General features: G+C 35.7%; 1 protein-coding gene across 4 annotated transcripts in view; it reads left to right on the top strand.

The window, feature by feature from the left end:
* The window catches only part of LOC145688485 (cell adhesion molecule Dscam2-like), a gene marked incomplete at its 5' end in the record, with an annotated part of 1,010,929 nt that overhangs the window by 260,068 nt on the left and 726,438 nt on the right, over positions 1–24,423 (top strand). For all 4 annotated transcript variants that reach the window (XM_081762790.1, XM_081762793.1, XM_081762792.1 and 1 more), the window contains 2 exon segments: positions 372–521; positions 17,097–17,214. In XM_081762790.1, the coding sequence (XP_081618916.1) occupies positions 372–521; positions 17,097–17,214 (268 nt within the window).

Below are 24,423 nucleotides of genomic sequence, written 5' to 3'. Positions count from 1 at the left end.
TTTTTCAATTCGATAATATCATCTAAAATCATCTTTCTTCTAGCATTCATATGATAACTGTGATTGAAATGTTAAAGAATTTTTGCTACAAAGAAATAACGACCATTTTTAGAAATAGTCGTTAAATATCCTTCAGGAGACAACTAATTACTATGTGCTTTAAAAAAAAAAGATCGTATTGAGTTTTGTTATAATTACTGATAACAGCCATTAGTTAAACGTCCCACTTATTGACTTTTCTTTTACTCATTGATAAATCCAATGGTAAAACGTGATGTTATTAACAAACTATGAATTTGTGATTTTGAATAAAGAAAAGTAACCAGGTATGAGAAAAAGTGTATGCTAATGTTTGCTTCTTTCTGTTCTAGATGGAAAATATCACATGCTGCCATCAGGGGAGCTTCTCGTGAGAAATGTTGACAGCAGAGACACGTATCATACTTATCAATGCAGAGCTGTAAATCGGCTTACAGGAGCCACTCTACTCAGCGCTAGTGAAGCAAGAATTCAAATAACTGGTACGTGATGTGATGCATGTGAAATGATAAAATGTATAGTGCTTCTCTTGATCATTATGTGCATAACATTAATGCTAAATGTAATCCAGAAACCAGAAGATGTTGTTTACAATCAAAGGCACGAAATGTTTTGAATGGCTTCCCTGTGTCTGTAATGGTAAAAATATCATCATAGGCTATGTTGTTATCATCATTATACTCTACGATTCTTAATATTTCTTACTTTCAGTCATATAATACGCAATACTTTGAATTGCATTGTCGTGAAAATATATAATCAACGCTTAACCGAATACAATACAATCCGCAATAATGATTTCATCCTGCAACGCATTTGACAACACATATTTTATAAAAGTGAATTGTTATATAAGAACAGGGAATGTATAGTACTTCTTAAAAAAAAAAAAAAACAAAGAAGGCAAACTCTTGTTTTCGTATTAAAAATATGACTCTAATTAAGTTAGTTTTGAAAAACAAAGACTATTTTTTCCTTTACCCATATATGCCCTTATCTTTTTGTTTTGTATTTTGATTTATTTTTGAAAATATATAATTTTCGACCTATTCTTGGTGAATTTAGTGTCATTTCGTTTTGCTTATCTCCGTTGGCTAATTATGATAGTGAGCGGAAAACGACCCGGGGGACATACATATATAAGCTTTAGCAATAACAAAATATTCGTAAGTTATTCGTTTTCGACCCGGGGGGGGGGCTTTTGAAACCAAACAACATTATTCAGTGGCAGTGGGCTGATTAAAAATAATAAAACTCTAATAGCTCTTAATCAAATTACCCGATTTTCACGGAATGTAGTCCCAATTTATTTGATGTACCTCAATGGGGCCTATTGTTTGAAGTTGAAACTAAAGGTAAGAGACTGAATTCACTCAACCTATTTAGAAAGTATTTCAGATAAATTTCATAACACGTTTTCGGTGTTTATGTAACATGGCGTGTATAAGATCCTATCACTCGTTATCGCTTTGTAGGTAAGCAATATTAATATACAAATTGTTTCGTTGTGGTTGACATTTTGAAATTCAGTGCAAATATTGAGGTATTTGTATTATGTGTATTTAAAGAAAGCGTAAACTACACATCTGTACCTTTGCAGCCAAGAGTTAAGAATCAACATGTAATAACAATTACATTGTCCACTTCACTGAATTGATTCGGAATTGAATTTCCAAATTTCACTTAAGTGAATATGTTCATATATTGCTTGCGAAAGACCCTCTTTTATAATTCTGTGACTTCATCATTGGTGGTTTGAAAATAATCTTGTAATTATACCTCTAACTTCTTCCCAGTTTCCTCACAGCTTTGATGTGAAATATTCAATATTCATGCAAGTGACTGACGCACTGTGTATGTAGCTTTCATTCACAAAGTTCCATATTCTTCTACCGGATGATTAACCCTGCGTTACCAGCGGTAGAAGCTCCACGAATACCTGCGCATGGACTCAGAGACCATGTTTTCCTTTTATTGCTAAAATTGGGTTATAATGAAAAACAAATGTTGATATTTTTGGCAAACCTTAATATTGCATGAAGAAACAATTATCCTAGTGTCAATTACATGTTTTACGTTATTATATGATTACAATAATATATGTATTTATGAAAAAATCTACTAAAAACTTTTAACTAAATATCTAACTACTGAACGCTTTCACTGGAAATAACTTATCAAACAACATTGTTCTTCAAAATGCCATTTTAGAAAACTTGAATATAAAGAAATCTGTTTGGTTAGCATAATGTCAGCTCTGTAAACAGTGGCACTTTTAGTCTGAATCTGATTTTTCAGCAAGATCCACGTTTCTTATAGGACATTCTTGGCAGAGTTTTGGGACAGTATGCACTCCACAGATGTATCTCTAGCACATGGCACATGTAAATCTTTTTTTTTTTCTGTTATGCTTCCACGAACATTTTCCAGGGTTGCCTTCGACAGTTGCAGGTTGCTGACGATCTGGAACTCCAACGGCTCTTCGAACCTTCATTTGCAGTTCACGACAAAAATTTGTCTTCGCTGCTCTGACTTGCGAAAGATCTGCACAAAACTCTTTGGCGAGGATTTTCAGGAAATTCCCTCTATTTGAATGAAATTGGCAGTTTGTTTGGTAAACAATGAAACTATTAATTGCACCAATGTTAGTCATAGAGATAAAATCAATAAATATCATCTTCGGGTGATTCTAGCTACTGAATATGTGCCTTTCAAATAGTCCAAAGTGTCAACACCACCTTTTGTAATTTTATATACGGAAAGTATCTCTGGTTTCATTGCATCCCCTGATGTTTCATCAATTTTGTCGTCGTTGTGCATAGATGATAAAAAAAGCACGTTTCGTTACTTTTTAGTCAAATATGATACTAAAATTGCAAAATGGCTGCTATGGGGTGTCCTGGCTCTTGTCTCTCTGAATACATCTGGGATTTCTCGTTTAATTTTCCTCGACGTACCAACTGCAGTCAAGTTATGATGAGTTTTCAATTTCACTATCAAGGGAACCGACGTAAACCGATAATCTATCGTAATATTGGTGACCAGTTCCAGATATTGGTGAAATCAATCGAAGTACAACTTAGTGAGGTATGTTGCGCACTTCAAACGGACCTGGGGTTTGGGGACTGTATATACAGTGGAGTCTCGTTAATTCGAGCTTGGATAATTCGAACAAAAGCCCATTCTCCTTGAAAACTGTATTGAAAACAATAGTAAAAAAACGTGGATAAATCGAACTTTTGAACCTATGTTTTGGATAATTCGAAGTAAATACAGTTGAAAATGTTTAATGTTGGACAGATGTAAACACAGAAATACAGTTTTAACGTGTTTTCAGTTATCCAGATGCAGCCATAGGGAAGAGTAATACAGAATATAAATAGAAAATCTATGTATTGATAAAGATGAAGGTGAGTTGGGGAAGACGTAAAGATAGAGACCGTGTGTCAATCTCATCTTGCTTCAGAATTGATTGAAAATTTAAGATGAATTACGCAACCAAATGTTATTAATATCGTATTACACGCAATACATGAAATTCAGGATTTATTGACCGTACAAAAAGCAATCAAATTTAAGCAAATGAGGTTTACGACTTCTTAAAAGTAAGAACAGAATATTCAAATTGTTACTGGTGTTTAATTGTTTGCGCTATTCAATGCACGTTGTAGTGTTGTACGTAAATATATTTTCCATTGAACACGTAGTTTGAATTATGTGGAGTCAATGTCTTTTGTTAGTTTGCGGTATTCGATCACGCAAATAATAAGCTGCTTTAAAGGTAAAGTCTACACCATATGAATATGGTTTTGATGCACAGTACTTTGGTTTGTTTGTTGTTATATATGTGAAAATGAATAGTATTGGATAATTCGAAGTTTTTTCGTGTCACCTTGGACTTCGAATTAAAAAGAGTCCACTGTATATAAATTTATCCATATTTAATGAGTTAAAAAACTCGAGGTGTTAGGGTGAAAATCATAATGTCATACTTCTCTGGCTTAGTTTTAATATATTAACGGAAGCGGCATCTTCCCTTAAAGGCCTCTAGCATTTCGAGATTTGCGGTATATTCCCAGACAATATAATGGGAATTACAAAGGTCATTGAACTGATTAAAAGTATCTCTGATGGGCGCAAGTTTGTCATAAGCCTTTCGCTTTTATCTTGTCTTCCGATCATCAAACAATGCTTGAAGTAAACATCTAAATATATTTTTTTGACATAACAGTTCTCCAAAATTATATTGCAGTACCATCCGTTGCATATAAGTCGTCTAAATTTTGATGTGACGAACGTAAAACTCCACTACAGGTCAAGAAGAGTTTTAATTTCTTCCAAGTTTATCAAACAAGCATCTGCATCACGACAGTAATTGGTTTGTGTGCTGCAATCTAAGTATTAGTGTTGTTTACACTATACTGAAGCATGCAGACAGGGAAAAGGTATGCTTCACTTGGAGTTTTTACATTGCGAGCCACCGCTTTTACACCTGGTAAGTCGGTGACTATGTTTTTCAGCTGTGCTCTAACACGACGATATCAAACAACTGATTGATCCTTTCCCAAAATGTGCGGTCTTCCAGCATTTGATACCAGCGCGCCCATCTGCTGATTTGCTCTGCCATTCTCCTGGTTTGTCTGTATAGGTCCTGCTGGCAGATAAGCTGCTGTTACAGGGGGCGATATGTTTGGAGCTTTTGCTTCATCTTTTGACATCTCACTACTTACATCATGTTCACTTTCTTCAACAAAGTCATCTCCTGAGTCAGACGAATCATCAAATGAACGAAACAGTTGGGGTTAGGAGGGAGGGTAGAAGTGGAAGCTATACGAACTGGCTCCACGTGTTGCAAACTAATAGGAATGTAATAACAAGAAAACTCTTAGCCCGGAACGTGACACCATGTTCGAGTAACGCAGGATTAAATAAAATCACATTCTCCTGAATCCGCCATGTAGAATTTTTGCAAATTAATTGTTTACTCATATTCTCTGAAGAAAGTAATCAATACCAAACCATAACTCATATCATTATTGTTTAACGGCTTAAATCAATCATCGAACGAACACTTTTTTTTTCTTCTGATAACCATATCTTTGGTCAATTTACTATGTTTTACGTTTTTTCTCAGTTATTTGAGTCAAAGTGTAATGATCGTTAGATTGTAACCATTTCGATATTCTGAAGAAGATGTTGGTAAATTTTGTTTCATTCATTGATTGATTTGTTTGGACTTTAGCATTTGACGTTACATGAATCGTTGATTTGAGAAACGCCATAAGTCATGCAAACTATATTTTATAAGAGAGATGTAAAACGTTACACACAGAGCTATAATTATTTAAAAAGACTGCGCTCACGCCAGCATATAACGGCCCTGTAGGCCGACTATCACTTCTGTTGAAACAGCTGCTACATCGAGAAATAAATATACACAAAATATTGAATATATTTGACTTAAGACATTTCTCAACCCAACACGAGACTCAGGAGAATGTTCGCATAGGTTAGGGTAGGATAGGTTACGCTAGGTTCAAATTTTCGACACATTATTGCTATGAAAGTGAAAGCTATGGTATATTTCACGAGTATTGTACAAAAGACCGCACGTACATGTGCAAAATCTTACATTAAAGTATTTCTATGGAATGCGTGGAATGTTGCAGATTAGTTATAATCTCGAAAACATACGCGTTCAGCCGTCTTCAACAAGGACAAGATCAAAAAAGTGATCACTTATAGTAATGTGCCCACCCTGACTTGAAGTTAAGAGTATTGGCCGTTTGAACACTCTGCACAGTAAATTTCTTTCTTAGCTCACACATCAAACGAACAATCTCTAGTGATACGTAAAGCTGCTCGTGACGTTGTAAAGTCTGTTTAATTATATTGATATCAGTATCGCTAGACATAAAGGAATTGGCTCGAATGGGAAAATAATGATGAATTTCGTAAAAACGTTTATTCGAAACTAGAGATAGGCACATTCAAATGAGAGTATGGTTGCGGTTTTATCCACTGCATGCGTCACTAGTGGAGCTCTGTGACTGTCTGAGGTATCTCGTTCTGAATATGTTCGGTGAGGAAAGTGCATACTTCGTATGCGATTTCTTGCCTATGCCTTCGTGATAGAGATAAATCTTATGGATTCACCTCTAACTGTCACCAATAAAACATGTCATGTACTGGAAGTTTTGGTAGGTTGATCACCTGCATAAAATCAAACGCTGTGCCCAACAGGTTCTCATGATTCCGACATTTGTTCTTGATTTCAGCCGTATTAATTTTGTTCCTAATAGAATAGTCTGCTCCGTTGAGTTGAGAAATATCATAAATCAATGACTTGTGACGTTTCTCAACTCACAAACAATTGTTGCAGGTCGATACTGCACGAACTACTAGCTCGACTTCTGTCACTTCAAACCCAAAGGTGTAGCTATCCTTCAAGAATCAAAGCTGCATGTAAACTCATTTTCAGCCAATGGGTGACTTATCTCAAATCAACTATTCATATGAGACGTAGACCTTCAGCTTAACGTGGGATCCGCACCCAATTATCTTCCACTCAAGTTCTATTTAGGTTCTTCTGCGACGAAGGGGTGTTCACTAATTAATGTTATACAGACTGTAACAAAAGTCCCTTGCCATAGGCCAACTTTCATATCACTGCAGATACCTACCCTTTTGTGCTTGGCAGTTTTTAACCTCAAGCAGCATTATTGGAGTGCCCTAGATAAACAATACGTTTTGTCAAACTATTGCAGAATTTATGCTACAAAATAATTTTGTGTGTTTATATTCAATCTTTCAACAAACAGTCGATATAATCACATTTTGTATTATTCTTCATGTATGCAACCCAAAACAGTAGTCATGTTTCAGAGAGTTGAAGGGAGGAAAATGTCAAGTTTAATTTAAATCGATAAAAATGCGAGAATTATTGTGGAATAGACAAACAGATAGGCAAATAAATGCTAGTCGAGTCGAATGAACTGAGCACTGGGCGGCACTCGCGTCCGAGCTCTGACGCAGTGAGGATCATATTTTAAAACAAGAGCTGTTTTGAGAGTTTGTCACAGCAGAGAACGTGAGAAATGAAGCGTTCTCTGGAGCAGTGCTGCGAGATTAAGACTTGCTTTCACCGGGGCTAAACCGCTTCCGAAACACTTACCTAGGTCAAGGAGGCTTACAAAGACGACTCCCTGTTAGGGACGCTGGTTTGCCGGTGGTTCTGTGACTTCAAGAACGGATGGAAGACCGTTGAAGACATGGAACGAGCGACGGTTGGAGTAGAGGGCATTGTGTACTTTGGCCACATTTTTATCTAATCCACTCGTTGAATGGCATCCAGATCGCTCCTGTAGTCGCGTAATGCTGCTCCAGCAAACGCTCCATTTCTCACGTTCTCTGCCATGAAAAATAATAGCTTTTCCGCCACGCGTGACGCTCACTGCCTCAGATTTCGGACGCAACTGACCCTTGTATTGCGTTGTTTAGACCCTCCACCACAAATCCGACAGCTGGGTAGCACGCTTCTTGCGACTTGAGTGACGAACGGCTGCCAGTCTTATTCCTTTACGGACAAACTCTGTATTGAATTATTAAACCAACTAATAGTAGAGTTGCTCGTACAGTATAAACTGCTTCATTCTACCTTATTAACTGCAAGAAGTCTAAATGCAAAACAGAGGACATTAGTATTTGAATTTTGCTAGTTTTATATTTGTCTTAATTCTACGTTTATAGTTTTATTCTATATTGAGTCCTTCATTGTTTGATTGTTTAGACTTCCAAACTATGATCTGCAAATGTAGGGAAGTTTTGTGAAAAGAATATGTCCGTAAGTGCATCTGTTTGTCTCTCTGATAACATGTGGCTTAACAGATAAAATAAGTATAAGAGATGGCGGGAAATTCTTTTTCAATGTGGTTTCTACTTCTTAAGAATAGATTCGTCTCCACAATTGTATATAAATAGAAAACAAAAGTGGCAATTTAACAACTTTCAGCTTCAATTTCGATTTTCCATAAAACTAAAATAGTAAGATACAGCGGGGTTTTGCTTTTATTTGTTGGGTTAAAGTTCCCAAGAATAACTTCTATCTCACAAGTAAACCTTACGTTTGGGTGAATCGAGTTGCTGACTGAGACACATATGAAAAAGTAGTACTAAATGTGGTCAGTATTTCAGTGAAGTTGTAGGTGCGAAGCTCCAGGGGTTTAGAAGATACAGCTACCAGAACATCACATGGGAGTACAGAATAGTTGTCATACAGTTGGAGGTAAAAGCTCTGTAAGACCTCTTGTAACGACAAAAGGTGAATAACAAATATATGGGTACATATTAGAACTAGGGGGAAGTCATATAGTGAGGGTATACCTGATGGCGGCCATCTTGAAATCCGCCATTTTGAATTAAGGTTAAGTTTTTAAAATAGGAATAGGGTCATGTGATACATGATTTAAGGCGCAAATTTAATCAGAAGAACAATGGTGACGTTAATTTTGATTTACGCGCAATTGGTAAAAAGTTACAGGGGAATTACATATTGTTGCAGCATATGTATTAGTCCTTTACCCCACCTTGTAAATTTTGTGTTAATGATAATAATTAAATGAAAAGCAGGTGGATAAATATTAGGTCTATGGTAAGAGTTGCCTTGATGTCGGCCATGTTCAAATCCGCCATTTTGAATCAGACAAAAGTTTTAAACAAAACGCATAACATTGACACCTTATTAATAGCAAATTTTACCATAACTCCAACGGTATAAGCATTTTTCCTTTATCATTAACCTGCACAAAATTAAATGGATCGCTCCTTACTACTACTGCTTTGACGGAATGGTTAACGACAAATGTGTCAAGTGTAACTCGATTGCCTTTGTCGGGTCTGCTCACTGTGAGAGAGCATTTGTGCAAATCATGCACTCTTTTCTGAACTACATATTGATGGTTAGTTGAGTACTTTTCTGGAAGAAAGACCCAAGTTCAATTATGACTCAATTCCACTTTGGTCATTTTTTCCTTAAATTAGCAACTTGTTTATGCGATAACAAATGCTGGTTAATGATAAAGCAAAAATGGTTATACCGTTGGAGTTATGGTAAAATTTGCTATTAATAAGGTGTCAATGTTATGCGTTTTGTTTAAAACTTTTGTCTGATTCAAAATAACGGATTTGAACATGGCCGACATCAAGGCAACTCTTACCATAGACCTAATATTTATCCACCTGCTTTCTATTTAATTATTATCATTAACACAAAATTTACAAGGTGGGGTAAAGGACTAATACATATGCTGCAACAATATGTAATTCCCCTGTAACTTTTTACCAATTGCGCGTAAATCAAAATTAACGTCACCATTGTTCTTCTGATTAAATTTGCGCCTTAAATCATGTATCACATGACCCTATTCCTATTTTAAAAACTTAACCTTAATTCAAAATGGCGGAATTCAAGATGGCCGCCGTCAGGTATACCCTCACTATATGACTTCCCCCTAGTCCTAATATGTACCCATATATTTGTTATTCACCTTTTGTCATTACAAGAGGTCTTACAGAGCTTTTACCTCCAACTGTATGAAGACTATTCTGTACTTCTATGTGATGTTCTGGTAGCTGTATCTCCTAAACCCCTGGAGCTTCGCACCTACAACTTCACTGAAATACTGACCACATTTAGTACTACTTTTTCATATGTGTCTCAGTCAGCAACTCGATTCACCCAAACGTAAGGTTTACTTGTCAGACCTTATTCTAATATTGATGCCTAAAATCGTACTTATACTACTTTCGGTTTCAATATCGATTTGACTTTTTGATTAGACTTCGTGTTTAATGTCCCTTTCAGTAGATACAAGACGTGGAATTACAGTTTAACATGACATTCAAAACGCACGAGCTCCAGCAGGAAACCGAACCAGGGTCTTCCACACCGAAAGCGAGTACGCTAATCGCTTAGAAACGAGGAGTTTTTTTTTAATATAGAACTGTCAAACGAAGCTCAGATGTTCCAAAACGAAATCAAATTCTTAAGCTACTCACCTCTCGTACTTGTGTGAGAACGATGGTTGTAGTTTCTCAGTAAGTTTTAAAGGTCAACACTTTTACTCAAGTTAAGCTTACATCATTTAGTTTGCGTCTAAACTTCTTGGCAAAGTTTCTAACTGTTTAAGATTATGGGATATATGTATCGAATTTCTGAAACGAAAGGATTTAGTCTCAAATAGTACAGTTTCTCTGCATCATTTGTTGTAGCTAGTCAAGATGCAACAGAGATATTCTGCCACATTGTTCTTAGCTCTTTGGAAATTCTGCTGCCTTCTCAATGCGTCATCTTGATTGATATCAGGTTGTCAGCTGTGGCTTTTTGCAAGACTGCGTTCTACATTAATGGCCAATCCTTCTTCATTTTCACGTCAGAGAAGGTCTCCCAACCGTGTTTGTATTGTAATGATGTGCTAGTGCATCGAGCATTATGGAGATAGGAACTTGAGCGTGATTACAACTTTTGATCAGCTAAATCTTCAGTGAATTCGTGCAAGAAATTTCAATTGTGATAACGGTGTACGGTGATTTCAAGCACAACATATAATTCTTGCGTGCTGGTAAAAAACTGGAATAGAATGTCGAACAATTATGTATTATACAAAAGTAACAATGCATTGAGTACAAGAATGCTAAGATTGATAATAGTATGGCAAGTGTGATATTAGGTTGATTAAAAATGTATAGTTTTTTTCCTGTAGCCTATAGAAATAAATTATAATGAAGACAGTAAAGAGGATAACGCGAAATGTGCATATATGAACAACTGTGCATGCGTTTGTAATAAAAATTAAGCATATAAAAATATTTTCACCTAGATATTTATATAACCCGTAACTCTTAACTATTTTGGGATTTGCATGCAAATTTTGCTCGAAATGCACATTTATGAGTGAATGACTGCGATATGGAAAGCCACTGTTAAACTCATTTTTAACCGTGAAGATGCTAATGGATTGACTCTAATAATGAACTTGTCCGAGATAATTCTTGTAATTGTCTATTGCAATAACGAGAATTTAATAATTTGCTTTCGATCAAGACTTATAGTGTGGAGCAATGGCGTACGAACATTACAATCTCATAAGACCTACTTGCGTGTTTCTAATAAAGTACACTGTTTTCATTTCATCAATAACCCTATTACACAATATTTCTACCGTTTGGTTCTACTGCCTTCTGTCATCATTGAGACGACTTCGCAGTCTGATCTTACCAAAATACAGTGAAAGTCATAAGTATTCGTACACCGACGGCAAGCTATGAATAAATGCCTGTAGATCCTACTTTGTTGGAAATAGAGCAATGAAACAAACAGCACTGCATTCTGCATTAAGTTTGTTTTAGAATTTACAAAACAAACGTTCCGTGAATGTGAAAACATACATAAATAATAGCAAAAGAAACAAAAGTGGACATGGTTTTAATGTGTCAAAAGTATTCGTGCACGTACGAAATGTCCAGAAAGAAAATGATTGTGCATGATTCAATACTTGGTCGAGTACCCTTTGGAACTAATTACAGCTAGAAGGCCCTTCGGCATCAAGTGCACCAAACGTCGCATATCTTCGACTGTTATAGAAGCACATTCCTCTTCGAATGTAGTTTGCAAAGAACGTTTATTCTTAATGCTACGCTTGCGGAGTTTCTTTTCGAGTCAGTACCATAAACGCTCAATCAGATTCAGGTAAGGCGATTGATGAGTAGTGGCCAGTTGCTTTGGTACATTGTATAGTAACCAAAGCCTTGCATTGTGTGCCGTATGTTTGGAATCATTATCCTGTTGAAATGTAAAGTGATCTTGCAGGCCCATTTGATCAGCACTAGGACGTAGATTTTTCTTCACGATGTCAGTATACATATGCTGGTCCATAATACCGTCGATAATTGTCAACTTTTGCACTCCCGAAGCACGTATACGCCCCAAAACTAGCACTCCTCCATCTCAATGCTTGACGGTTTGCCGCAGATATTTCGGGTTCATCTCTGTATTTGGCTTCCGCCAAACTATTTTTCTACCGTCGGAACCAAACACATTAAATTTACTATCGTCTGAGAATTTTACTTTTTTTTTTTTTTTTTCAGAAAGCTACATCTTTGGTCACGTAAGCTTTCCCAAACCGGAGCCACTTCTTCCTATTCATCTCGGAAGAAAATAAAATCTTTCAAGAACTTAATGAAGAATGCAGAGCCGTTTGTTCCGATGCTATATCTCCAACAAAGTCGGAGCTACAGGCATTTAATGATAGCTTGCACCCGGTGTACGAATATTTTTGACTTTCATTGTATGCATTCTTTTAAAGAAGGAATTTCTCTAGATGGTATTTGCAATCTTTCTGAGAGTTGAAATGTTTTGCACTGTATTATTTTTGTATAGATCAACATAGATGGAAATTATAGTGCAATATATGACAAATACGATGAATGAATCGAAGCAGCCAGCTAAGCTGCATATATTTTGCTTGATCATCAAAGAAACATATGATTGTGCGTTATTCTTATGGAACACTGTGTTTTTTGTTGAGTCATTCAAGATACTTTTCATCTCAAGCCTCGTCCTATTGATTTACTTGCAAGAAGCCTTTGCTAAAATTATTTAATTATTTTTATTTTTTTCAGAAGAAAATCATAATAGAGAACACACTTGCGATCAAAACGTGGATGAAATCTGACTTGGTGTGACGATTTATTTACCTTTCCTCGTAATCCCTAATGTGGCATTGTTGTGCATTGTTAGCTTTACATTCGACATCACAGATTATTAAACAAAAAAGGATTGTTTACGATTCTTTCAAGTATGCAGAAATATGGTCAACAGTTTTTATTTATTTATTTTCTTTTTTTTTGTTTTTTTTTTGGGGGGGGGTTAACTTACGCCGAATCTACATGTTAAACGAAATCTTGTAATATCACATTGCTGTACAGTGCTGCAAATTAAAGGCATTACAATGTCGAAAACATTCAAATTATTTTTCTACAGCAGTGGCTTCTACAGAAGTAATAACGCATGTGAGACAGACGAGACAATGCAAATTCAAAGTTCATTAGTGTGTAATACTACGCTCATTGTGTGATGGATTTCGAATGAACTTAGATAAAATTACAAAGCATTGAACATTTGACATTTTTCAAAAGTCTTCATTAACAGAAATGCTTAGATAACTACATTATTAAATTGCGTGGATAGTTTCAATCGATGTGAAGACCATAATACCCTTTTACAGTAACTTGACACCTCAGTCTGGAGATATGGTAACTACTGGTAAAGTTTACAACACTGCTTAAAATTATATAATTCACAGAACTTGTTTAAATTGTATCTATCAAAAAGTATTACTACAATGTTACAGAAGCAAAGTAATTCAGAAATTGTTTTAAAAAGCTCCCACAAATCAGCCATTTTAAGAAATATATCATTTTTTTTTTACCATTTTCTCTTTCATATTTCTCAATTGATTTGAAATATCAAATTGCTGTAAACGGCATAATAATATTTATAAATGCTGGAAATTATTTGCTTGGTTAATATATATATATATATATATATATATATATATATATATATATATATATATATATATATACAGATAGATAGATAGATAGATAGATAGATATGGATATATATATATAGATTCCATATTGGAAGAACTGGACGATTTATCTGACACAGGCACCATGTCTTGGCGGCGATTTTGAAAATGGTGACCCATATGTACAATCTTTCGCCACGACACTGTTTAGTGTATGAAGATCTATCGAACGAGGTATCACTTGACCCATATTTTCGTTTAAAATTTCTAAGTAGGACCTGGGCCCCACGAAATGCGGCTGTGTAGGGGGACACCGCGACAACATCATTCGATTTGTCCCATGGCTTTTCTATTTGAGTTTTCGTTTGGTTTATTTATGTTCAACTGTTTTCATATGAGTGCTACTGGACCTTTATCTGATACAGGTACCATATCTTGGCTGCAATTTTTAATACGGTGGCAATATGAAAAATATTTTGCCACACCGCTTTTTAGTTTTTAAAGATCTACCGAACGCGGTTTAACTCGCCCCATGTTTCTATTTAAAATTTGAAGTTGGGCCTCGTGCGTCCTTTAAAAGCAGCCCTGGGAGGCACTGCAACATCACCCTTCGATTTGCCCCATGGTATTTCCTACTTGAGTTTTTGTTCAGTTCAGTTATGTTCAACAGTTTTTGAGATATTTCCGTGGAAATATTATACCTCAAATGGTGACTTTAACTGCGCTTAGTTACTAATATTGTTTTTTTTCCTACAAGTATATTTCACTGCAAAAAATCAACTCAATTGTATAATATGTAGGGGTCGATCAAGCGACACGAAGTTGTGCCATAGGATGCATATAATTATCTCGTATACGAGACATATTGGGGGTCAAATATTCAACCCTTATAAAGTAAATTGTACTTTTTGCCCTACAAAATGAATTATTTATTATTATTACTAAACTTGCAAATAGCTATTACCAAATTTACCATTTATTGATTTCAAAATAGTGAGATACCTCTAAATATGCAGTTGCTGTTCATTTTAAACAGAAAAAATAAGGTTATTAGCGAAGTTGGTAATTTTTCAAAGTGCTCTTTCCAGCGTCTGAAACACGCTTTATATGGTCCTCAAAAACCTGAATTAGTCTCCGCATTTCACTTTCTTTCTTTGTGATTGACTCATTGAAATTGGACGTAAGGGTCACTGAACGTTCAGCAACATCGTTGACAAGCTTAGTGACTCGACGATTGGAATTTCTCCGAGTTACTCCAGTGCTCGGGATCATATTGGAACATGAAATTGATGTCAACTCGAAGAGAACGTAAGGCGCAAAGAGAGGCTTAATCAAATCATGAATATTCTTTTTTTCTAAGCCGTGGTAGTATGTGAGTTTTGTGACTCTTGAACTCCAATTTTCTTCACAAGCCTTAAGACGATTTATAATATTCCGCTTGTCCTCGAAAGATAACTTCTCAGAGAACAGTGAGAGTGGAACTAACTCTGCTTCAAGATACCATAAGTGAGTTTGAAACTTGTTCATTGCAGATTCAGGCACAGATTTATTCACTATGGTGTATTGTTTGATCTGCTTAAACAGAAGTAAGTCGTTGACGGGGCATCACATGTCTTGGGACACGAAATCCATGCTTTCACGTATATGAGACTTGCAAATAAACACACTTCCCGCATATTTTTTACCTCTCTAACTGTAAGGTTAAACATTTCGCCGAAACTTTATATCTTGAAGCAACATATTACCTTTCCCATCCAACGAGCCATATGGTAAGCACCTGGTGACTTGAAACGGTACTCCTTTGGAAATTCACCAAGTATCAACAGACAAAGCTGTGTCATTTCTTTATAGTCATCACGGGGAACATAGTTATTATCTTCCTTATGTACAAGACAATTTTGTAGAAACATAACTTCATTTTTCAGTGTTTGTACATATGACATGGAAAGACGTTCGTCTTCCAGCGCCATAAAATTATAATGCTTAAGATTTTGTCAAAACTCTTGAAAATGTTCAAACAGTGGAATATTTGAACCTCTAGTATGTTGTCCAAAATTGTGGGAGGTGCATAATTAATTAAGTGAAATTTATCCATATTTTAGACGATACCAATCATAAATATAACTCCGTTTCTTTTCCAGTCTTGGACTTATATGTCCTATATTTATGCCTACATTAGAAACGCAATTTCAGGCACGTAGCCAAGGGCTGGGGTATGGACCCCCCTTCGAAACCAAAAAAATGGAAAAATTATGGAAGGATTAAACAAAAAGAAACCATAAGAAGAAGAATCAGCGTTAAAAATAAAAAGGTACAGCAAGAATTTGGTTACTCTTTCTTATGTGCAGCTTTGTGTGTAGGAAACGGGGGGTGTAAGTTAAAAATGAATATTGCTGTAACGGGGTTATTTCCTGTCACGAACCCATTCTCCCCCTATTACTAAAGCCTGGCCACTTTAAATGTTGTTTTTGGATGAAATTCACAAGCATTGCAAAAAACAACGAAAAGATCCATCACCGCTTAAATGCGAATACGTTCAATATTTCAAATAACAGGTATGGAGCATAATTGAAGGCTTTGAGCGACCTCTAAATGTTTTTTTTTTTTTTTTTACTGCGATGACTTTTTTCATTCAGTATATTTAGACCACATGGATCAAAATTGGCAACTATGCGTTTAGATCATATATATATATATATATATATATATATATATATATATATATGTGTGTGTGTGTGTGTGTGTTTCTCGAAATAAAGTCCTTCCAAAAAAGGCAAATTTTCTATTCTTTGTCACCTTGTTTCCACTAGATTGAAACGTTTCAAATGATGACTGTAACATTCGACACTAAGGCACTTTGGATGTGCGTTACCCAGTTTGCGTCACTCGCGTTGTTACAGTTGTAGAACCCCCCAAATACGGTTCTTTTAAGATTTTTGTTCTTGTTCAGAGTTACTAATTTGCAACACTGCATATCAAATGTCGTATTTTAAATTTTCATTTTATATAGAAGTTTGAAGTGTGTAATAGTATGACGTAATGGAATTTGAAAAAAAGTATAACTTTAAGTTGGGTTGGCAACATTGTTAATATTGTGGTATCAAAAGGTATGCCAAACAATGTCACTTTCTTGGTAATTGCATGATATAAAATTCTGACTTTTTTATTTATTAGTTTAAAAGTTGCAAGGGAGCTATGTATATCGTAGTTATAGCTTTTAGTGTAGTAGGAATCTTGAGTTTAACAGTAATTAGTTTAACGAAAACAGATACAATTAAAACACTGACTTTTGTTAAAAAAGGAAAAAGAAAATGTTGATGTATTTTATATGTGTTATGTTCAGTCTAACCAAAGCTATAGTATATTATTATTATTATTATTATTATTATTATTATTATTATTATTATTATTATTATTATTATTATTATTATTATTATTATTATTATTATTATTATTATTTTATTGCAGATTCTTTGGTGACGATGGCACCGACAATTACTGAAAAACAAAGCACAACTGTGATACGTAAAGATCAACCCATTGTACTGGCATGCTTGGCTCACGGAAGTCCACCGCCAGAAATTCAGTAAGTGAAAACAAATTTTATAATCCATTTGTCCGAGTGACCATGATTAGCATTTCATTCAACTTCAGAGTATGTTGCCAGTCTACTTACACATGTATTGTCATATTTGATTCAACGTGTTATTCATGCATTATATCAAATGAGGTGTTAGGAGCAGTAAGGACGAATTCAGCGAAGTCGTGTTTCCTAAGAATGAACTCCGAATGGTCAAAATAATCGTGGATTTATTTTAAAGTATATTTTCTAAAGGGAAAGTGAAACAATTTCCATAAACTATGCACGTGGGCACGATAACTGACTGCCACTGAGCAGTTTGGTATTACTAGAAGAACACGTCAAATGCATTTTCCGAAGGTTCAGATTGCACGCAACTTTTGTTAAGTTCGCCATTACTACTCGAGACGTCTCATACGTTTGATATGACAACCATTACTTTTAATACACATATTTTCACATCTACGTTCAGCAACCAGAAAAATAGCCAGTATTAGGAATTTGCAACCCCTCCCCCCAAAAGATGTATCTTACCTTTACCATGTTAGCAGCTTTAATTTCACACAATTTGACTGACGTGGTGCTTGAGATAGACTCCAGAGACTTCCCACAAATTCCGTCTTGCTAGTCCATAATCCTAAAAGGAAAAACAGCCAGTGTTTCTCCTGGTAAGTAGAATATGCTGATAATATTCTGTGAAACTGAACAATGAGTGGAAACATCACCTCCACTTCATTTAGCTTCTATATTGTGACAATATCCTGCAGCAATATGAAGTATATATCAACTGTTGGATTGTTATCAATTTAAATAGGTCAGATGGACCCTGTTTTCCGCGAAAACAGTAATCTGATAGTTTCACAAGGCTCCTCACCATGCATCTACGGAAAGTAACCTGAAAATTTTAAATTTTAATTTGACACAACATTAAAAGAATAATGGAAAAGCGAATAAATTTTACAGGGAAAGGGTTTTAGTATAGGGCACAGATTCCGGAAAGAATACCACTTTATCCTGAATTCTTGCAGATTCAGATGAAATCTGTTGTTAAATATTATCTGCTTCTAAAACGGTGCCTCACACAGTGTCCTCGACAAGAGGTTGACCCATTCTAAGGTAAATAGTTGACGATATGCCTGCGTATCTTCATTTATCTGGGGTGAATTAAGACTCAAGGAACATACCTATTGCCAGACAGGTTTGAATAAAGAAAAAAATCACTAAAACTTAAATTTATAAAGCTAGGTTTTTAAACATTCTACAATTAATTTTATTGCTATTAATATGTGTTTATTGTATATATTGTATTTCATTTGTTTCTTTTGTTTCATTTATATAACCAACTTACCAATTCATTATTCAAGAGGCGAAATATTGAGTTCCAAGATTTTAACCATCTAGGTGAACAGCAAAAACAATAAAAAAAAATCATCCAGGTAAGAGGCAGAATTCCTGATTAACTTCGGACAAACCAGAACACTTGGGGAGAATATCCTTACATAAATAAAAATACTACAAAACTTCGTATTTCACACAAAATTTTTGGGTGACCTTTAGAAGCGCCATTATACTGAGCCCTGTGGAACAAGCAGGACATTTTATTCGATGCGCCTTCTGGTACTTACTTATCTTACTTTTTCTGTTGCATTATTTTTCTTCTTTTACACTTAATCTACTTTTTAAATAAAATAGTGTCCCCTGGTATATCATTCACTTGTAACTATAAGTAAATCATTACATGGTTGATATGTTTATAAGGTAACCAATAAAGTTATGACGCTTTTTGTAGAGGTCTGTGTTCCATTGACCCTCATACCGTGAGTTGAATGCGAATGGAGATAAGGCGAAGATCAGTTGTTGGTGTGAGTATATCCAACATACTACCTGGTTATGACAGTTCAGTTACACCGTGAACTTGCGTAAGGACAGAGTGAATATGGGACCTCCACAGGGCGTGCATAAGGGCGTGTATGCTGTAGGAGTTTAAACTAGAGTGATACGCCGCTGTAGCGGGGCGGAAGATATACCAGAGCTTTAGAAGGTTGTCGTGACTACGCGGACAATGCAGCGGTGGTTTAACAAGTTTAAGGATGGTGACGAAACGCTCAAAGACACACCACATGCCGGAAAACCAACACGTGTGCAAAATGCATATTTTCAGCAGTAATTGAAGCGAACAGTGGCGAGCCATGTAAGGAACTGGGACTACAATTCATTGTGAATGGAGAAACCATTCCGGGCACCTCTATCGACTTGGGAGCACTACAATTTGAGTCGATGGATCCCACATAAATTGACTCCGGGCCAGAAGGCAACGCGTGTAGGCACCTGTATTTCTTTGCTGTTTCGTCTGAGCAAAAAGTCATTTCTGGAAAGGGTGTTGACATGTGATGAGAAGTAGGTCCTGTACGGAGCTCCACGGCGCCGTCATCATAGGTTAGCATCCGTGAACCGGTTTCAAAATAGCCGAAACCAGCACCGCACCAGAAGAAGGTCTTCCTGTGTGTTTGATGGACTGCTCTTGGCATCTTGCATCGGGAACTGCTACCAGCTGATCAGAGCATCAATGCAATTGCGTGCTGTCAACAGTCGAGCCGTGTTCAAGAAGAAAAACTCAAAACTTTGGAGTTTACATTTCTGAATCTCAAAAGCATCCTCCTTTTACAGGGCAACGCAAAGCCCTACGTAGCTAGGATGACCCGGGACACCATTCTACTCCTTGACTGGGAAACACTATTGCATCCGCCATACTCCCCCAGCAAATTCCGATTATCGCCTGTTTCATTCCTTGGACAATCACTTTAGAGAACACCAGTTCAAATCCCTATTAGAGGTGCAAAATACACTTGACATCTTCTTCGCCTTAGGACCCACCAAATTTTACCGCGATGGAATCAATGGCCTTCCAGAACGTTGGCAGAAGGTCGTTGAGGTTGATGAGGGCTATTTTGATCTACCAGGTACGCTTTAGGTGACATATTGGTGTTCGAAGGCGGTGGGTGAAAAAGCAACAGAACTTTCTTGGTTACCCTTGTAGATATTCATTTTCAGTGTGTATACATATTTGTCATTGTTATTTAATGCAAAATATAAATGCAGAGGACAAAGTGTTCAAACTAGGGTTTAAAGCTCCGATACACGTTGTATTTCACAACTTGTTTACGTTTCTTTACGCCAATAAGAAACGATTCAATAAAATATTACATTGTTAAAATGAAATTTGTCTAAACGCGAGTGTTCATTCCTATGATACATGTGACCATCCCAGGCTATTATCTCTATGCATAAAAAAATCCTGCCCATACCAACCTCCATAAGACGGAAACTTGAAATGTGAACAGAGCATGAAATTTGTGATGTTAGGTACCACCAAAGAAGGACTTTGCTAATTTAACCTGAAAGGGGAAAATGGGGGTTGGAACAATCTCCTAATTCTTGAAGGTTAGAGACATAGAATTTTTTTATGGTCTTTTCATTAAAATAGTAAGACACGTATTTTAGAGTATTTTTTTTATAATCCACCTAGAAGGGAAGAAAATGGCTGGGAAGAAAGAAGGATGGAGACAACAATTATTGGAAAATATCCATACCTTGAAATCCTTTGAAGTTCAAATCAAAACATAGAATTTAGAGATTGGACGTCTCATTTAAAATAATTAGACATACGTTTCAGCAGTTCTTTTCTTTTAATGTTTGACCGAGATTGGAAAAAATGGGGACTAGAAGGGGGAGATTTCAATTATTATAAGTGTTCATAACTCGTAATCTCTTAATGTTAGAGGCATTAAATTAGATATTTGGACTTCTCTTTTAAAATTGGAAGACACCTGTTTAAGACTTGTATTTGCTCTAGAATGCAAAGAAAGTGAGATGGGCAGATAAAAAAGACGATATTACAATTATTATAACAAGATGGCGATATTTCTGAATCGCTTAATGTTTGAGACATGAAATTTGGTGATTGGCATCTACACATTACATAATTAAAGGTTTTTCATTCTTTTTTCCTATTTGTTCTTGAAAAAATGAGAAGAAAAGAGACGCGTTTGTAATTATTATACCAGGTGTTCAGAAAGTAACTATGCAGAGCCATGTTGTGGTGTGCTAAGTGACGTTCTGAACTACGTATTCAAGAACATACTTAAACGGATGCAACTGTGTCTTCAACTGCAAGGGGATCACTTCCAGCATCTGTTATATTTTCCATGACATTAACGTTTAGCTTCGAGTTAATTTCAGTTGCTAAAGTGGTTACTGGAAATTAAAATATGGCAAGTTATGATCTGCCTAGTTACTTTCTGAATACCCTGTAATGAAATGTATGTATACGGTTATAAATGAATGAAATGATGTTCATCCCTCAATCCCTCCTAGATTGCTGGACCGATTTTGAAGATTTTTGACACCTGATTTGATCATTGCATAACTTAGGATCTTATCATGCTACTTGGATTAGAATACTTATCATAACGGCGAAGCGGTTTCTAAAGCGTATAGAGAAATTGAGTATCTAACAATCCTCTCAACTTAGAAAGATGAAACTTGCTATGCAAATTTATTATTTAAAATAAGTAGATCCGTGTCCCAGCCATACATTTTTCCTTTGTTATTATTAAATTCCCATTTTAAGGAGCAAGAGGCATATGTTGTTGTTTCTCTACATTTAGAAATGAATGTAACTATGTTTATCTGCGAACGTCTTCTAGACCATTGCACTGTATTCGGTGACACTCTGTGAATGATTGTATCATGTCATAATCTAAGTTTACATGAAGTTACTTTTATTAGATTGTGTATAGCCGAAAAGGCAGCGATAGTAGGCCAAACTTTACTTAAAAAAATAAGTATCTCAAGATCCTCCAATTTTTGAAAGAAACAAAACTTAGTATATAAATTATACATTTAAAATAAGCGAACCCGTGTTCGAGCGTTTTTGTTTAGATTCACGTTTTAAGGGAAAAAAAAGACGCAAATTATGTTCCATATGTGCAGTCACTCACATAAGTACCTGGACCCCTGACTGTTATAATTCCATTACTTGGGGTCCAGGTCATTTGCAGTTGTGAGAACGCCTAGATAGATGCAAACTAACTTACACGTAACTTTTCTCGGCACTGACAGCAGTTGGTAGCTCCGAGCCAGGTGTTTATGGAGGTACAATGTAAAATACGTGACTAACGAAACAGTTCTCCATTCTAAGATGAATCTTTATGTTTCGAATCGTCTTTTCCACAGAGCACAATATATTGATCTCAATATCGCTGTGTATGTAATGCATTATTTCTTTAAATAATGTATGTTTAAAGAAAATAAAAATACTGACCACACATGAATCAATAAATGCTTGAAAGTAGCTGAAAATATCAAATATAGAACAACCGCAGGAAATAACTTTGTAAATGATTGCCTCCATTGAGAGGCCTTCTCCAATTCGTCTCATTCCAACATATGTTTCTTTCTGTAGGACAGAACATCTTGCTTGTCGCACTGAGTATTTATTGAAATTGAAATTGAAACATTTGAAGAAAGTTTCAACCTGGCCGGAATTAGAACCCGGGTCCCCCGATTAGAAGTTCAATACGCTAACCACTTACCTACCACGTCACTTCATCTTTCATCTAAACTATTAGCTAGGTAAAATCGTTGTACGTAAGACTGTACAAAATGCTAATGCTCGTATAATGAGATGCTCCTTATGAGTGTCACAGTGACTTACTCAAGATTTCCTTCTCTAACACAAAAACAAGTTATATAGACGTTCCTCAATCAGGAACATATCACGAAACGTTCTTCAAGTTAAGGCTAGGTCATCGTTTTCAGTGATGGTTCCGACTTACAGTACAATTCTTCTTTACATTCTAGTTTCCAAAGAAGAAAAGAGGGTAGAAATTATTTTCACACTCTTTGAATTATATCAACACGTGCAGAAATAGAGTGTGCTATGTTTATCTAACATAACTACTAGTTTATTTTCTTATCTTTGTATGAGGAATTCATGCCAAAGTGTGAAAGTAGATAACTGCCAGTACAGCGACCCGGGTTCGAATCCCGTCTTAGCATTTATCATTTTCTTTATTGAAAGTTATTATTTACATAATTGATTTTGTAATTCTGTTATTCATTTATTATTATTATTATTATTATTATTATTATTATTATTATTATTATTATTATTATTATTATTATTATTAATGCAAGGCCGAGATTCGGCTACATATGTTATATTTTATGAATTTTCTGATTGGAATGCAAGTCTTTTTGTTGAATAATCAACGCACTCTATTCTAGAGGGTTAGCAAATATCATCCTGTTGCATTTTATTTGTTTACTTGCACGCCACACAAAGCTTGCATACGACGTTTCACCTTTCTATATCTACGAGAAGTACCCTAAAGGTTTTGATGATCATAAGAGAGTAAGTGAATAAGTGATGAGATCAAGAACTTTGCGTGAAGGTTGTCGGAAAAGTCATGTTGTATTTCGGTAAAATATGAGAAACGATGATTTGTGGATACACTAAGTTATTCGGATCATGCAATAGTTATGTCATGAATAGCTAAGATGTTGAGCGCTTTTGTATTAATATTGCTCTTTGTGTGGTTTGGTTTTACAGATTTGACCAGAGATGGCGTGGTCAATGGAAAGTTGACGCAGGACCCACTGACCCACCATCCATCGTGACCCACTGTAACACATGACCCATCGTGACCCACAAACCACCGTGACTCACTCGACCCAGCACCCACCATGAACCTCTGACCCACCAAATCGCATCGTCATCAACTCTGACACATGATTCACGGCCTCTTCTCTATTGACTAAAGAGTAATAAAACCAGGTTGAGAAATTCTATCTAATTGGAGTTTGAATGTCTACGGTCAATCCCTCAAGCACCGCTCTGTTACAATAACGGTGGATCTTTACGATATAAAACGGTAAAGTGTTTGTCATGAGCAAATTACCATGAATTTTAATTAAATTATCATGGTCTAATTATTTTCTTGTTGAATTATTGATACTTTTCAGTGGAAAAACGAATGAAATTTGGAAGTCCCAAATTAAGGTAAGTAGATCAACGTACAGAAGCTTGCATTACAAATTTTATGTCTATTTTTCACACAACCTTATGTGTTGATTGACATAGGCTCTAAGCGCTCCATAAAATAAACAAGATTCAGCAATTATTATAGTAGAAAGCGCATCATAAGCATAGAT

Source organism: Thermobia domestica, chromosome 6 (genome assembly GCF_964235325.1).
Source record: "Thermobia domestica chromosome 6, izTheDome1.hap1.1, whole genome shotgun sequence".
In the NCBI taxonomy this organism is placed as follows: Eukaryota; Metazoa; Arthropoda; class Insecta; order Zygentoma; family Lepismatidae; genus Thermobia; species Thermobia domestica.
The sequence above is the reverse complement of the archived record's forward strand: the minus strand, read 5'-3'. Positions and strand labels throughout refer to the sequence as shown.